This window comes from Pogoniulus pusillus, chromosome 13 (assembly GCF_015220805.1).
Source record: "Pogoniulus pusillus isolate bPogPus1 chromosome 13, bPogPus1.pri, whole genome shotgun sequence".
NCBI classification, from domain to species: Eukaryota; Metazoa; Chordata; class Aves; order Piciformes; family Lybiidae; genus Pogoniulus; species Pogoniulus pusillus.
Window position 1 is genome coordinate 30399056 of NC_087276.1, and position 16693 is coordinate 30415748.

The following is a 16693-nucleotide window of genomic DNA, read 5'->3' on the forward strand; positions in this document are numbered from 1 at the left end:
GCCTCAAGTTGGCCTGCAAGCTGCACACACCTACAGCCTCACATCAGATTCAAAGATATTTTAGCCCACTAAGAATACAGAAACAAAGTAGCTGCTTCTGTACATTTAGGAGTATTTTGCCTCCTTAAGATGGTGGAAATAGCATAAACTTATGAATTGCTAATTGCAAGTTCCTAGAACTGGGCACAACTGCATGTTACACATTCCACTGCAGTTCCAGCACAGACAGTGGTTTGACTTCCCAAAGGAAGCTTACTGCATACCTGTGTTATGCTTGCTCACGATTCCCTTAAGAGAATATTCTGCTTTCTGAATCTGGCCCTGTGCTGCAGCTGGAGTGACGCAAACAAGAACAAACTCCTCAACTATGCCTTAGAAAAAGGCACAGCAGAGAGCTAAAGGGAAGCTGCACTTGATACAATTTCCATCACACTTAAGTGACATTCCAGTCATCAGACAGAACACACTGCATGGAGGTCAATAAAGACAGACAGCAGATACTCACGTTCTGAAACACTCTCGCATTGCTCCGCGGCCAAAAGGCTAGGGAAAAGAGAAAAGACAAATCAAAAGCCCAGCACTGCCTTTTCCACTCATGCAATTTCTAACCAGTAATAGACACAGCTATGTCTTCCCATTTACCTACTGCAGAAACAAACAAGCCCTATACAGTCTGTTTTCTGATCACTCAAAGAAAGTTGAAAACTCACTGGCTACATAAAGGAGGGACCTGCCGTTGGGGGTAAGTCCTCCCCTCCCTATCCCACGGGGCAGACATATCTCTTCAGCTATTTAGATAACCTGTCCAGTTCAAAGTCAGATCTGCTCAGACTGCCTAGAGAAGCTGGCTTTGCAGACCTCACACTCTGTGCTTAGGCTTCCATTCAGGATGTGCCAAACAGAGCACCACTTGCCTTGACTTCAGATACTACATCAGTAGCACAGAGCAAGGAGAGTCCAACACACTACCAAGCCCATAATTTAACTGGGAAGCAACAGTAGCTTCTACCCTGACATACTGAAAATTCAGTCTGTTTTCATCCTAACGGCAGAAATTATTCAGAAGCACAAAACACAAAAGGAATATTGCCAGCCATGGAGATGCATGGGAAAGGAAGAAAGGTCTCATGCTGCTGATGGGGAAGGGCTGACTCCATATTCTGCTCTGCTCTAGGGAGAAAAGGCTGTAAGGACATGAGAGATGAGCAGAATGAAAAGAGAGGTAGGAGACAATAATGACATCGAGCTGTTAAAATTACACAAGTAAAACATCTTGCTGCCACTGTTCAGTAACAGGAAGTGATACATTTGGCTGCTAGTAACACGATAGACAGTGTGAGCTTACTTGTGATGCCATCTTGATGAGGACTTCATCTTCAACCCAGTTCCCAGTAACTGCATTGTACCTTCAAAATCAGATGTGCATCTTAGAAAAATGGAAAGGAAACCTAATTCCTCCCATCCCCAGTGCCTATCCTTATCTCCAGCAGACTGCTAAAAAGTGCTACCACCAGCCCAACACAGAAACTTCTTGCCTCCATGCCATGCTCCACTCTTCTTTACCTCAAGTGTGAAAAAAATGGGTATAGTCTTTGAGGACCATCCCATTGAGAGCAAACATATTCCACTACAGAAGCTACACTTCTGCAGCACTACAAACATCAAACTAGACAAAGCCTAATCTCCTCTGTGATGCCCAGGCAGAAAGAACCTTACCAAGCCCTACACACTAGACAGGTGATCTTCCCCAACCCTGAGCTTGCATAAAACTGCTTTTGACTGGGGATCTGTCACAGAGCTGTGGAGCATGCAAGCACAACACAGCACCAGCTGTGGCTGTGAAAAGCAGTGGAGCCATGACAAACTGCCCAACACTGCACCAAGTCTCTGCACAACCCCACAATAACAACGAGAATGACTGTCATTTCTCCCCACCCCCTTAACTCCCAAACACAGTAAGAGTCAAACAGAGAACCACAGTGCTTGAGTCACCAACACATGACTGTTTCCAGCCTGATTTCCCCAGCCTGCACAGAGTACTGCATGCATGCAGATGCCCCATCTATCTCCTTAAATGTTCTGTATTACCTAAGCTTGCTACAGACAAAAGAGGTGGAAATGGGAATACCAGACCCATTTCTTTTCAACAGAGTATTCGAGTAGCTCTAAACCAGCTACCACTTATTTGTACTTTCAAACATGCAAACTATTTCAGGACTGTGTGGCTGACCAAGGACAGAGACAGTCTATGGGGAATGAGAGCACTGCATAGCAGTACTACATGACTGGAAAGGAGGCCTCCCCAAACACTGATGTCACATGGCAATTAACTGGCCTCCAACTCCTGCTCCTTCCACCCTGAAACCTGTGTCAGTAGAGTAAATGTTTTGGCAAAGTCTGTTCTAAAGCACTGAGGACAGCTCAAGGGACAAACTTAGCTCCAGCACGTACACCATGATGAGTTATTCAGGGCTTTGTAAGGACCTAAATTCCAGCCACATGCAGCAATGCTGCATGGACAGGCAACAGTGAAAGTGCTATTTTGGGAAAGGCACAGTGTTACTTTTTTTCTAAACTATTTAAACTAAGACTGTTGGCCTCTTTATTTAGATACATTTCCTTATTAGATTAAGCTTACAGCATTAATAAATCAACCAGAAAAGACTTTTCAGCCATGTTCCCTGCTGACATGGTGGAACTCAGATACTATTAAGAAAGAATGTAACACTGGCTTGCTGAAATGTTTATTTTTTGATGATGTGCAGAATTTAGGTATTCCTGAGATAACACACACTCATTTGGGGACTACTGAAACTTCTCCAGCTGTGTAATTACACATATTCTACGTGACACAATCACAGCCCTTGCATAAACCAGCACATTCTGTTTAACAGCAGCATTATAAAGGCAGAAATGCCCACAGACCTGTAACGAGTGGCATGTTCTGTCTCAATGTCCTCAAGATGAAATTCTGCCCATGGATCAGGCATGTGCTTAGCTTTCTCAATAGCATGTTTCCAGGTTTCCTGAAGAAGTTACAAACTGGAGGTTATTTACAATCATCAGCAGCAGCCCCTAACAATGGCATTTTTCTAGACCACATCAGGATTCCTGTTTTACAAAGAAATACAACTTACAACCACTCCCAACAAAGCACTATTCAGACCAGGGACCAGAGGGCAGAAAAGACCACTCTGACATTTTATAGCTTCATGGCTTCTGAAATACAGCTCAGAAATACAAAGTGTCAGGCTTCAGTTCAAACTGCACTAAAGTTTCTGAGAATGTAATCTGGTCTAGAATGTACCAAATGTAATTTGTAAAACCCCTTGTAATTTGCAAACATCTCTAACATACACTGCAAACAGTGGTAAGCCACACCTCAGCCACACATGATATTAACTCATTTTTATTGGTTTGATTTTCAACTTTACATAGCTAACAACATATGCTGGCAGATAAAGCATAAAAAAGTCCATTAGCAGGAGAGCAATTTGGAGGAAAGAAAAAGTTCTGTAAACCCCAGGGTTCCCAAATTGTGCTTAGCATAAAGAAGAGGCAATTAGCATGTTGCAAAAATTGATTATTATAGCAATTCCAGACAAGTAGCTATTTCAATCTCCACCAAGTCAACAGTTAAAAAAACCCAAAGACTGTATTCCAGAAAATTCCTTTCTGTGCCAGCTGGTGTGGATGTTTTTCTTGTAACATTTCAATCCCCCTTCTTTTCACATTGCACTGTTCCAAGAAACTAAGATACAATCCTGTGATGTGCCAAGGGCCTTCTGCAAGAAGAGCAGGAAAAAAAGGCTCCTCTGTCCCCCTGCCAGTAAAGAAATACTGAGCTCTCAAATTTTTTTGCTGCTTCTCTCACTTAATTTCAAGTATGCAAGAACTGGAGCTTTTAAAATACTGGATTTTCTTTTTCTTTGCAATTTAAATCCCAGTCAAAGCTTTTTAAAAAATACAGTGTAAATTGGTGTCAACAATGACATCAAGGAGATTTTTGAAGCAGGTGAACTTTTAAGTTGTTCATGTTTGTTTTTTCTATTATATATATATATATTTCACCTGTAAATCTGCATACCTTGAAAACAATTTTAATGCTCACCTGACACTAAAGTCACAAAAGAAACACTCTGCTACAATAAATAAGTTTAAAAGACACGCTGAGAAAGATTTCCTACATGTTTCATAACAAAATGAAGTTGCCTCAGATCATGCAAAACATTTTATATTGAATATACACGAAAAAAAGAGACAGAAAGAGGCAGAATTGCTCTGTCAATTATCATTCTTAAACAGGGTTCCTCTCCAAAAGGTGATCTGTGTCCATGCTAGGTAATCATTTAATTACATTAATTACTTCTGCTTGATCTTGTGAGGTGCTTTGTACAAAGCTGCATTCTAATCTTTAAACAGAAGTTGAACTTCATGGAGATGGTGCCTGTAACAGTGCCGGTTTTCTCCTGCTACAGGAATGCAGCTACCATGCAAAGATCAAGAGGTTTTACAGCCATTCCATTCTTGTCCACAGTAGAAAACAGTGTATCTATACATGCTCTAAAAGAAGCGATATTTCAGAGTAGAGAACCAAAGATGGGGATGATTTCATTTAATAGGTATCTTTCTTAGTTTTGAGTTGATGACATCTACGGACTGAGGCAACTGAAACAGTTCTCCCAGACAGCAACACAGGAATGAAAAAGGGCCATAAAAAGGGGAAAAAATCCCACACAAATAAACCCAAAACTGTCAATGCATCTGTTAGGTATGGTGTTCACATTTTCTTTTTAACCTACCCGACTATGGTCAACCACAGAGCCGTGCTTAGAACGATGCTGTGTGTCATTCTAAAGGATGCATGAGAAACAAAAGAAGTAGGAAAACACAAGTGGTAAGACAAGTGATTTTTGACAAAGAGTCTCTGTTCTCTTTGTTAATTTAAAAAAAAAATCCACTTAAGACACTCACATTCTTGGAAGGAAGCTACTGGTGTAAGTTGGCAACATTTTTATTGGAAAGTATTAATAAAAAGGTGCTTGCCTATTAACTAGCTAATTAAACATTGCTGAGTCCTGTTTCAAGGGGAGGGACTTAACAACTACCCTTCTGTCTCTGCATTTCATTGTCTGCCATGGGGTCTGGAAGGTGAACTCTGATCAGACCAGGTTGTGGTGGTTTCAGACATCATTGGTCTGCTTCAGCCTGTGCTGGAAGTGGCTAATTCTGCAGCTGAAGCAGCAGACAGATTTACTTGCTCCACATCTCAAACCGATGCATTTTGTCTGTGATAGGAGTTAAAACACCAAAGTATACATTGCAGAGCCCAGAGCATGGGCATGTACATTCTGCAGAAACAACAGGAGAGCTTAGGAAGGAGGGGGCAACTACAGTTTCCTAAGGCCTTATCAGTTTTATGTCAGCCCACATGACTCAGAACTCACACTGCAAACCCAGAGGCAGGTGTTTAGCATGTGCTAAAATGTCCACACAAATGAAGACTGAGAACCCTGTCAGGTCTATGCATAGCACAGTATACACTAAAATCTGTCTCCTTGTCTATACTGAACTTTTAACCTTCCTTAGCAATATGTACTTTTTAATGTGGTAAAAACCTTACTGCAAACAAGACAGTTTCACTTTTAATGTGTTACTTAATTTGTCAGCTTCCTGAAATATGCCCTCTACTATTTCTCCAGGAATAAATCATGCATTAGGCATAACCAAGATTTTAGAGGATCTATTAAGTAATGTGTTAATATTTGTAACAGGAAATGTGTTAATAAAACCACATTATAGACTACACAAAATCGAAGAGACATGCCAGTCTACCACAAAGGGTGCAAATTTGGAGTATTCACTCTATAGAGTGAATGCCACTTGTGTCCCTATGGCTCTGTTGTCTGCAGGTTCATCTTCCTTGGCCTGGCCTGATCTGTGCAAAGTGGAATAGGACACACTGCCAAGGAAGCACCAAATATGGCCCCTTTGACCTTTCTGCAATGCTGTGATTGGTGTTGAGTTTTAAAAGGTCAGATACTGCTTGAGGACACCATCAGGAATTACTGCCAGTGTGACACTTCATGCCCAAACATGAGAGTCAACAAGTTAAAAGCTCCCTAAGAAGGAACTATAACACCTACCATTACAATTGTATTTGTCCAAACAAAAATTATGGGTTGCTAACTTCACTTGGCAAAATCCTTGATAAAATATTTCCTTCTGGGCCCCAGTTTAGCTTTCTTTTTAATATTCCAAACAACTTATTGCTTTTTCAATGACTTGATCAAAATGGCAGCAAATTGTTTGCCTGGAATCTGCTGCCTCTGTACATGAAGAACTCCCACTGAGCTCAAAGGGACAGCAAGCAATTCAGCAGCAGTGTCAGGCTATTAGTTTAAGGGAATTATGCAAGTCTGGAAAAAACAGATGCATTTTTTCATAGAAAAGTGTTAGTACAGCAGAAGCAGGTAAAGAACCTCTCGTGCCAACCTTTACTGAAGGCCAGAACCAATACTTACCTTAAAGCTAAATGAGTTTCTAGGAGAAGAGCTTGAACTGTAGTGTTCAGTTTTTGCTAAGTTGATATAGTAATTGTCAGCTTTGAGACTGGCAGACTTGTTAGAAACTGGATCATCAGTTATTGGACAGATAAAATAATTGTCTTCATCATCACTGTCAGCATCAAGATAACTTGCAGCATTCACTGGAGTAGATTTAGCATTATCAATCCCTTCCATACGAAAAATAAGGTCCTCATCTGCCATGTCTGCAGCCTGCTTTAGCTCCTGCAATGATTGAACCAGCCACTATTCCAACGGAGGGATGAAGCTGGGAAGGAAACAGTAACAGGTTGTTACTAAATAATAATGCATGAAACTGATGTCAGCACACTGGCAGAAAGAAACCAAACATCATTTGTGTATGGCACTATAAAAATTATTAGACAACAGGAGGTAGATGTAAGGAGTATCACAACTCTTGTATCTTTTCTACTCTGTAAATGAATTTCACTTTGGATCAGTCCCACTCTCCCAACTTCAAAGCCAGCAGGTGTGGCAGTTTGCTTAACAGCATGAAGTCTCTGAGCTTTGTTCACTTTAAACATAGAACTAAGAGGAAAAAATATTTGTCCAGGTTAATAGTTATTTTTCAAAGAGGTCATAAAGGTTGATTTTGTCACTGAGTATTTAATTTTTTTAGTAGCTTTGTAGATCCCAGGAGAACAGAATAGGTAAAGTTTGGCTTCTCCTATGTCCTAACTCCAAACTAAACTAGGCCAATTGAAGGCAAAACCAGTACAAGGCAGACAGGATATGAACTTTTATTAATCTGTTTAACTGTTTCAAAACTCAGAAGGTGGTGTTCAAGATAAATATTTCAAGTGAGGGCTTCTGATGATCTGGACCAAGGGATTAAGTCCAGCATCAGTAACTTTGCAGATGACACCAAGCTAGGAGCAGGTGTGGATCTGCAGAGGGACCTTGCCAGGCTGGATGGGCAGGCAGAAGCCAGTAGGATGATATTTACAAGGCCAAGTGCAGGGTTCTGCACTTTGGACACAACAACCCCAGGCAGCACTACAGGCTGGGAACAGAGTGGCTGAGAGCAGCCAGGAAGAGAGCGACTTAGGGGGTGCTGGTAGAGAGTAGCTGAAGATGAGCCAGCAGTGTGCCCAGGTAGGCAGCAGAGCCAATGGCATCCTGGCCTGGATCAGGAACAGTGTGGCCAGCAGGACAAGGGAGGTTATTCTTCTATTCTGCTCCTGTGCTCAGCACTGCTCAGGCCACACTTTGAGTGCTGTGTCCAGTTCTGGGCTCCTCAATTCAAGAGAGGTGTTGAGGTGCAGGAAGGTGTCCAGAGAAGGGTGACAATGCTGGTGAGAGGCCTGGAGCACAGCCCTGTGAGGAGAGGCTGAGGGAGCTGGGGGTGCGCAGTCTGCAGAAGAGGCGGCTCAGGGCAGACCTCATTGCTGTCTACAACTACCTGAAGGGAGGTTGTAGCCAGGTGGGGTTGGTCTCTTCTGCCAGGCAAGCAGCAACAGAAGAAGGGGACACAGTCTCAAGCTATGCCAGGGCAGGTCTAGGCTGGATGTAAGGAGGAAGTTGTTGGCAGAGAGAGTGATTGGCATTGGAATGGGCTGCCCAGGGAGGCGGTGGAGTCACCATGCCTGGAGGTGTTGAAGCCAAGCCTGGCTGGGGCACTTAATGCCATGGTCTGGTTGATTGGCCAGGGCTGGGTGCTAGGTTGGACTGGATGAGACTGGAGGTCTCGTCCAATCTCGTTGATTCTATGATTCTATTAAACAATGTCAGAGCAAACAATATGGGGATTTCCACGTAGCTCTCAAGACTGCAGCTCTGCCAAGTCTCCTGTTTTACCACAGCTTTTCCAAATTACCAACCCCATTTGCAGACAGGCAGAGCACAGACACTCTAGAGCTTAACTGCTGCAACAGACATGTGTTACAAAGACATAGGTGAATCGTGGAATTATTCTTCCTGGTGCTTAGGTTCCACCTCCAGAGGTATTGCAATGAGAACATGCTCAGCAGCCTCCACCCAGAGACAATTTGTGATGATTCAGCAGAATGCAAACAGAATTAATCTCCTACAGGCCCAAGCCACAGGCAAGTATGGTGCCTTGCACACATTAGCAACCACATAGATTCAAATAATTTCCACTCTTATGCATTTCACAGTCCAGAGCCACTGGCAGCAGGACACCAGCACTGAGTTTCACAGAGGTAAGTCTGCCAGCTGGCAGCTTTCACTGGCAACATTATGCCATTTGTTACTGCCTTTCTGATGGAGACAGCATTCCCACCACTCAGCCAGCAGCACAGATAACATCAGAACTCTACCTGCATCAGGCAGCATCAGCTACAGTAAATCACTGCTTAAGAAGGTCTGAGCCAACTTGACTTGGCACTGAAGCAGCTCTGGAGTACTCACGTAAGCTGCTCTTCTAGCAAAGACCATGTTACATTTGTCACTCCTAGAAAGAGGCAAACTCATAACTGTATTGGGAAGCTGTCCTCAGCTGCCACTACCATTTTTACTGTGACCATCCTCCTAGAGTCTAGGAAATATTTGAGAATGTTAGCCTCTAGTGCTTCTCAGCAGAAACAGCAGATGCAAAATGATGCAGGACTAATTCCAGGATATACTGCAGTCACAGTTGCTGTCCTGCACTCATCTCTGTTACTGCAGCCAAATGCTCATTGGCAGATCCATCAGGTCTGTGTTGGCCCAAGAAATAGCAATAACAGGAATGCAGGTTTATGCAGCAGTGATTACAAACTTCATGATTTCTGTGACCTGCTGTGTAAATAGAACATTGTCACACAAATCAGTTTGTAGTTAAAGCTAGTGGTGTTTGTAAGACTCCATTTTTCTTGGAACTGTATCTCTCATAAGATTTGTGGTGGTGTTTACTTTGGAAGTGTACTTACTAAAAATCATTCTAACAGAACATGTGCTTTAAAACAGAAGTCGATAACCAAACTTTAAACTACACAAACACTGCTCTAAACCTCACACTTTGACCAAAAGCCCTGCAAGAACCCCTGAACTCCATCCACAGGCCTATATTCTGTACTTCTGTATCATAGCATAAATGTGTACTACCTAGAACTTCTGCTTCTACTGATGCTATGTTTTCATCATTTAGGCTTTAATATCCATTGCAGAAGCCTTCCTAGGGCTAAGCAGCAAAGACTACACTGAACCTCACTTGCAAGCCTGCATTATCACTCACAACCTGTAATTTACACTACCAAACCCAACCTACTTTGAAAACGCGTTCAGGTTTTTTTTAACTCAGCCTTGTACTATGTGATTCAAAATGAAGACAGTTATTAAATCTGCCCAGGTCTATTATTTTGGGGGCTTTTCCAATGCTTGCCTGAACTATTTTTCTCTGTCTTGCCTTTATATCCGAGAATCACACCAGCAGGAGGAGCAGGTGAGTTACCCACTCCGCTGCCGAGCACACAAACAAGGAAAAGCTCTCATCACAGTGCTGCTAAAACATTACTTGTTTCTTATAGAGTGTCCGTTGCTACAAAACACTCCTGGTTGGGCATGACCCTTGCACACTGAAACCTGTCCTTATTCTTCCTGAAGAGCTCAGCTATGCTAATGCTCTACTCTAGTCAGTAAAAGAACAGACAACTGGAGCATCTTAGAGGCGGTTCCAGCTCAGAAATAGCCCTCTGCACTACTTCAGCAGAGAACAAGGGGAACAGAAACTGTCCCGGAAGAGAGTAAGTCCTGCCATTAAACTACAAATGACCCTGCTCTTCTTGGTACAATACTAAACTCCTTTTGGTTTAATACCACATTGCTAAAGCCATCTAGCAGGATACCTGCAAAAGTAACAAGCAGTTTTCTAGGAGTGAAACATTCTTTTAAAACAAAGATTTTAAATCTAACCTAAACAACTATACAGGCTGTGCACCTTACAATAAATATATTGTTATCAGCTTTATGAACTACATACATCAAGCTACATAAAGTGGTCCTGAACAACCTCAGTACCACACTGATGTTCTGTAATACATAATAGAACTGCTGCACTTAGCATGCACATAACCAGCCCTTGGGAAGCAGACATATATTTTCATCTGCACTGGGTGCTAGCAAGAAAACCGGTTTAGTGAGTCAAAGTAATAGCTCTGATAAAACAAACAAACAAATAAAGTGTCTTAACACACTGACTACCTTTGACAAACCTGGTCTTACCGAGTACAGATCTTCTCATGAGAAACCTTTACTTCAGGTCTCTTCGGTGTGTCACTACTGCAAACACCGTGGCACAAATCAAATCCAGTTTGTCTGCAAGCACAGCTGGAATAATGTATTGCATTAGCCAGAGAATGTTAGAGAGCACTGATGCAAATTCAGGAAGTGAATGGAAGAGCTCCCCAGAGCCAGCAAAGAGTACAAAGCATCCGAGACTCAAAACTCTTTGCAAGGCAACATGGTTGCTTCAAAACCAGTAATGGCTTTCAGAATTGAAAGCAGTAAAGCACAGAAATGATCCGAGTCAAGTCTACCCTTGTGCCAAATATGCAAAGAAACAATATGTTAGCAATATAAAAGGATACAGTCAGGGTGAAAAAGGGCAGAAAAAGAACTTCCGAGACAGTTTGAAATGCCCTTGCACTGCTATTAACAGCTCTGTTATTTCAGCTGCCTTTAAGCACACCGAACAATGAATTACCAGTGACTTTCTGTAGGCATTTGCTCGACGCTCCGCGCTGTTAACCAACCTCGTGCTCTCCGTAGGCTGGGAAGTTTGAAAAATTACCCAACTACAAACAGTTCTAAAGGCCACTGCAGGCTGTCACCGAGGGCTCAGACAGCCCTTCCCTGCCGCCCGTCTCCTCCACGCTCGGAAGCGGGATTGCGGGGCTTTTAAACGGGGCGTGCCCCAAAATTAATTGCACTCTCCTGGAAATGCATAGATTAACCTCCTGTCTCCAGGCGTTAAGTGCAGGAGCGCTGCCCGACATAAAAACCAGCAGGTTATTTTTAGGTCCCCGCAAAAGCTGACGGCTCGGTCGAGGGCTTTTTGCAGGCTCTAAGCGCCGAAGCCGCTCACCATTTTCTGCAATGGCAAGAGCCCATTCCGTCCCTTAGCTTGCGAGCAGCCTAGCGACAGCCTCCACAAGCCCGTCCCCGCACCGGTGTCGGCCCCAGCACCGCGAAGCCACCTACCGGGTTAGAGCAGCCAGACCCGACGCCCCGAACGGAGCGAAGCGCAGCGCTGCGCTGCCTCGGCGCAGCCGCTCTGCAGAGCGTGGGCGGGCAGCGGGGCCGCCCCTCACCGCCCGCCCATCGCCTCGCTCGGTGCTGACGGGAGGAGCGTTCCGCTCACTTTCTGTGGAGTACGCTGAAAACCGGCGGAGAAAGCCAGCGGTTAGCACTGTTGGCTGTTAGAGACGGGGCAAATCCGGGCGAGGAGCAGTGGGGAACGCGCCTGTGCTGTAACCCGCGTGGGGCCGCACCCGAGTTTCCTTCGTGGCTGCGTCCTTTGGGTGTAGAGCCAAAGTTGGGCAGGTGCCCCCCCCCCCCCCCATGAAGGCAGGGAGCAGACAGACTGTGACCGAGGGGCCTACAGAGGCTCTATGCTCTTCCAGTTGGCTTTTTCAGCTACACTAAATTCAACATCGCTCCTTTTCCTCGTGAGAAATGGCAACAGAATGCACTGCATTCCAGCTGCCAACGGCTGCTGATTGCCTCCATCACCTGCGTTTGTTTTTCTCCTAAACCACTGTGCCTTTCTGGGTTAAAACACCCATGGCTCAGCTTTTCCTCAAGCTAGATTTTTTTTTGGGGGGGGAAATTTAAACAAAACTTTATACTTTCATGGGTTACACAAAAAATAATGTAAATAGGTTCTAGCTTAATCGTATTACTTGACAGCCTGCAAAGAGTCTGCCCCTCTTACTGTCACTGAATCTTGTGTTCATGGTGAGTAATCCTCATTAGTGCCTTTTACTATAAGTAGGGCTTATGAAACCATGATATCTGTTCTCCATGCCAGCTGCATGCAGCACCAGGGGCAGAAAAGAATGCACAATCCCTGCTCTCTCCAAGAAGGGAGAAACACTGCTGCAATGCTAGTGCTGACATAACCCTTAGGCCACAACAACCCCAAGCAGCACTACAGGCTGGGAACAGAGTGGCTGAGAGCAGCCAGGAAGAGAGCAACTTGAGGGTGCTGGTAGAGAGTAGCTGAAGATGAGCCAGCAGTGTGCCCAGGTGGGCAGCAGAGCCAATGACACCCTGGCCTGGATCAGGAACAGTGTAGGCAGCAGGACAAAGGAGGTTCTTCTGCCCCTGTGCTCACTACTGCTCAGGCACTTTGAGTGCTGTGTCCATTTCTGGGCTCCTCAATTCAAGAGAAATGTTGAGGTGCTGGAAGGTGTCCAGAGAAGGGCAGCAAGGCTGGGGAGGGGCCTGGAACACAGCCCTGTGAGGAGAGGCTTGAGGGAGCTGGGGGTGTGCAGCCTGCAGAAGAGGAGGCTCAGGGCAGACCTCATTGCTGTCTACAACTACCTGAAGGGAGGCTGTAGCCAGGTGGGGTTGGTCTCTTCTGCCAGGCAAGCAGCAACAGAAGGGGACACAGTCTCAAGCTGTGGCAGGGCAGGTCTAGGCTGGATGTTAGGAGGAAGTTGTTGGCAGAGAGAGTGACTGGCATTGGATTGGGCTGCCCAGGGAGGTGATGGAGTGGCCGTGGCTGGAGGTGTTGAAGCCAAGCCTGGCTGGGGCACTTAGTGCCATGGTCTGGTTGACTGGATAGGGCTGGGTGATAGATTGGACTGGATGACCTTGGAGGTCTCTTCCAACCTGGGTGATTCTATGATTTTAGGAGGAAGATTACTAACATTTACTTAAAAACACAGAGAGCAGATGCTGTCTGTGCCAGAACACCCACCTACCACCCCCATTACTCACAAATTAAACTGTAGCGTTAGCCTGGGGACTGGAGGGGCTGCACGCAGGAATGCTGCCTGCAGCTGGTGAGTTCCTTGGCAGCAACTGCCAGCACTACGCTGAGGGTGCAGCCCCTGTATGTGGAGACTTGACTGAGCCTCTGTTTAATGCTGCTTCCTACAGGCACATTTCTGGGTAGCCTCAAGGTTCCTGCGCAGTCTAAGTTCAAATTAAGCACATTTACAACATTTGTGGGAAACCTCTGAGGTCCTATTCGTCTTAGAGCTGCAAATCCCTATTGTAAATAGTAACGACTCCTGAAAACAGAGCGCTATTGCCCCATCAGCACCAGAATGGAGGCTTCCCGTTTCTCATTCTGCGGGCAACCCAGCTAAGCACCCCGGGGAGAACAGCACAGGGCAGAGGTGCCATCGGGATGCCTCACAGAAGGGCCTGGGAAGAAAGCAAATTAATTCTGAAGGCCTGGCAGAAGACAGATGTCTGGTTCCCACTGCATGAAAATACATTGATCATGGTTTAAAAACAAACCTCACCATCTGCTATGGTAGGCTGCTGATAACGGTGGAATATTGTGCTCATGCATCACACCAGTAACAGCTGAACAAGACTACTTCAAACTCATGCAAACAGCCAGCATTGTTTTAGGCTAAAAGGGTACCAGTGGCATCCAGCTGTACTATGCTCTGTATTCTTACAGACAGACTTCTGCTATCTCAGGAGCATAATTAGGTTATACCACCTCCAGCAACACATTTCTCATGCTTTTAAATAAGCTAGCTCTGGTATCCTGATGCAAAGGTGTTCTTTCAGGTTTAATCCTGAAAGGCAGTGGAGGGGAAGGGGAGGAGGGGGAGAATTGGAGCACTGTGGATTATAGATTTACTTTTGGGTTGAGGGAAAATTCAAGGGGGTCACCATGGATGCTATATCTGCTTTGTAATTTCTTTTGTGTGTGTCTCTCTCCAAATATAATTCTATTTTTTTCTCCAATTCATTTGAGAGCTTTATTCTGTTAGCTCTCTAAAAAAACACACAATGGATGCATACTAAAATTACATATTAAGTATCAGCCCAGACATGTAGCATCTTCTGGTCTTGTTTTCTTTCTAGGTGTTATCTACTATATCCTTGACACTTAGGGAGTTTCACTTTGTTTCAAAAAAAAAAAAGAATGAAATGTAAAATATCAAGCCAGGAACTCAGTGACCTGCACTTTTTTCTTTCATTCAGTGTGCTCAGCAATGAATATGTAGATTTTTCTCCAATGCCTGTGAAGTTCTAGAATGCTCAAATTAAACAAAGTAATTGTTTTTCCAGGAATCTGCACTTTTTGAAAGCAAAGGAATTTACACCCCAGATACTGACTTTCAGAGCTATTCTGTTCTGCATTCCTTTGGAAGTCCAGATTGAAAATGGTCTGTAAATGCTGTGAACAATTTGTCCCAACCTACTGTTCTGACAGTCCCTTCTTACAAGGTAAAGTCAGCTGGTCATAAACCAAGCATAAGGTACCTGTACCACGCAGATAAAAACTTCCTGGAGCACTGGTGCATGACTTCCTCCAGGAAGAAGAGCAATGGTAATTTATGGGTATTGTTTTAACTGCACAGCATTTAGTCTTGCATGTTGTCAGGTCTGCCTACAAAGCAATTCTACAAATTCTTGCTGAAGGCCAGCCAGAGTAAGAGTTTATTTTTCTACTCACCGCTGACAGCTTCAATCTGGCTCTGCTTACCTAACCCAGCTCCCTCCTGGACTGTAAGTGCACTTGCTCACACCGGGCCCAGGCAGGCAATCACAGCACCAGTACAGCAGAACCTGGAGCTGTGTTCGGACAGCTCTGGCCACCAGCGGCACTTTGTACCAGCCTTTGTAGCTCCGTGTTGAGTAGTACTGAGATAAGGGCAGCCAGAGGCCACTCACTGAGGTGAGAAATGGTTCAGCTGAAGCCACACAGCGATGTCAGGTGAGCAGCTGGCTGGTAAGGTCATAGAATCATAGAGTCAACGTTGTGGGCAGCACTCACAGGACAGTAGGCCAGGAGGCTGCCGTCTCACCGAGAGAAGCTGGGAGAAAGTAAAGGGGTTCCTCCTTGTGCGGCAGGCCGGACCCTTGTCCTGAGAAAGGGGAGTGAGCAGGCACCAGCTGAGCAGTGCCCTCGCCCCTGGGTGGCGACAGAAGAACGTTCCCGGGACGGGGGGTTTGCGCGTCGAGCAAAGCCCCTCCGAGGACAAGCCGCTGCTCTGTCACTGCTGCCGTGGGCAACAGGCACCGTGCGAGATGCCGGCCCGGGCCTGCCGAGGACGAAGGGCCGTGAGGCGCAGCCCGACTGCCGGAGCTCCGGGGGAGAAGGGGGCGAAGTCTCGAGGACTGGCCTGGTCCCGGAGACGGAGAACGGCGCCCGGGCGGGAAGAACGGGAAGGCCACGCCTCGGCCTCCGCCGGCGGCAGCGCCTCAGGGGCTAGCGCGGGCGCTGCCCACGCGGGCAACCGGCGGCGAGCGCGCGGCACTGGCGCCACCTGTTGGGCGCGTGCTGCCTGTCCCGGTGGCGGAATGCCCCCGGGGCCTGGTTGGGGCGACGCGGGGGTGAGCCACGGTCCCGGCCACAAGGCTCTGAGCCGGGAAGCGAAGCAAGCTGCGCCCGCCGTAGTGATGGCGTTTTGTGGGGAGGGGGTGCGCCGGCCGGCCAGGCAGGAGAGCGTTGCAGTAGCGTTGATACGGTGGGCGACACACCGGGGTGGGGAGAGCAGCGGCACCGCCCCCTGAAAGAGCCCTGTCGGGCGGCTGAGCAGCCAGGCGGTAGCGTGGCCGAGTGGTCTAAGGCGCTGGATTTAGGCTCCAGTCATTTCGATGGCGTGGGTTCGAATCCCACCGCTGCCAAAGTTGTTTTGTCGCCGGGGCAGTGGCTCCTTTTCGCCAGCGAGACCGCGAGGGCAGCCCGGACGCGGTACCGTTCGGCATCCACTGGCCGGGCCCCCGGCCACCGCGTGGCGCGGCTGCTTTGAGCGCGGTGCGGGGCCTGGAGGCTGCTGGTGCTGTTCGTTAAAAGCAAGAAGGCCTTGGCAGGTGCAGCAGAAAGTTACTTCTTTGTCTTTTGCCTTACAATCAGAATGCTCATTTCTGCAGTTCTGCCTTCCCGTGCTGCCCACCGGGCGGCATCCGGCCGCTGCTGCCTGCCCTGCAGCCCAAGCACTCTCCCGCTGCTGCCTGCCCTGCAGCCCAAG

General features: G+C 46.3%; 1 protein-coding gene and 1 non-coding gene across 5 annotated transcripts in view; one reads left to right on the forward strand and one right to left on the reverse strand.

The window, feature by feature from the left end:
• Window positions 1–15883, reverse strand: part of EEF2K (eukaryotic elongation factor 2 kinase) — a 32575-nt gene extending 16692 nt beyond the window's left edge. For 2 of the 4 annotated variants that reach the window (XM_064153800.1, XM_064153797.1), the window contains exons 1-7: window positions 11727–11831; window positions 10749–10853; window positions 6525–6834; window positions 4803–4853; window positions 2926–3026; window positions 1346–1406; window positions 506–543 (exon numbers count right to left, since the gene is read on the reverse strand). In XM_064153800.1, the coding sequence (XP_064009870.1) occupies window positions 506–543; window positions 1346–1406; window positions 2926–3026; window positions 4803–4853; window positions 6525–6770 (497 nt within the window). In that variant the 5' untranslated portion in view covers window positions 6771–6834; window positions 10749–10853; window positions 11727–11831. Of the gene's footprint in view, window positions 1–505; window positions 544–1345; window positions 1407–2925; window positions 3027–4802; window positions 4854–6524; window positions 6835–10748; window positions 10854–11726; window positions 11832–15174 lie in introns of those variants that run through there. The other 2 variants (XM_064153798.1, XM_064153799.1) reach the window with 2 other exon arrangements.
• A 384-nt stretch (window positions 15884–16267) lies between these two features.
• On the forward strand, window positions 16268–16349 carry TRNAL-UAG (transfer RNA leucine (anticodon UAG)). Its single transcript has one exon. It is a non-coding gene; the product is annotated as a tRNA-Leu (tRNA).
• The last annotated feature ends 344 nt before the right edge of the window (window positions 16350–16693 follow it).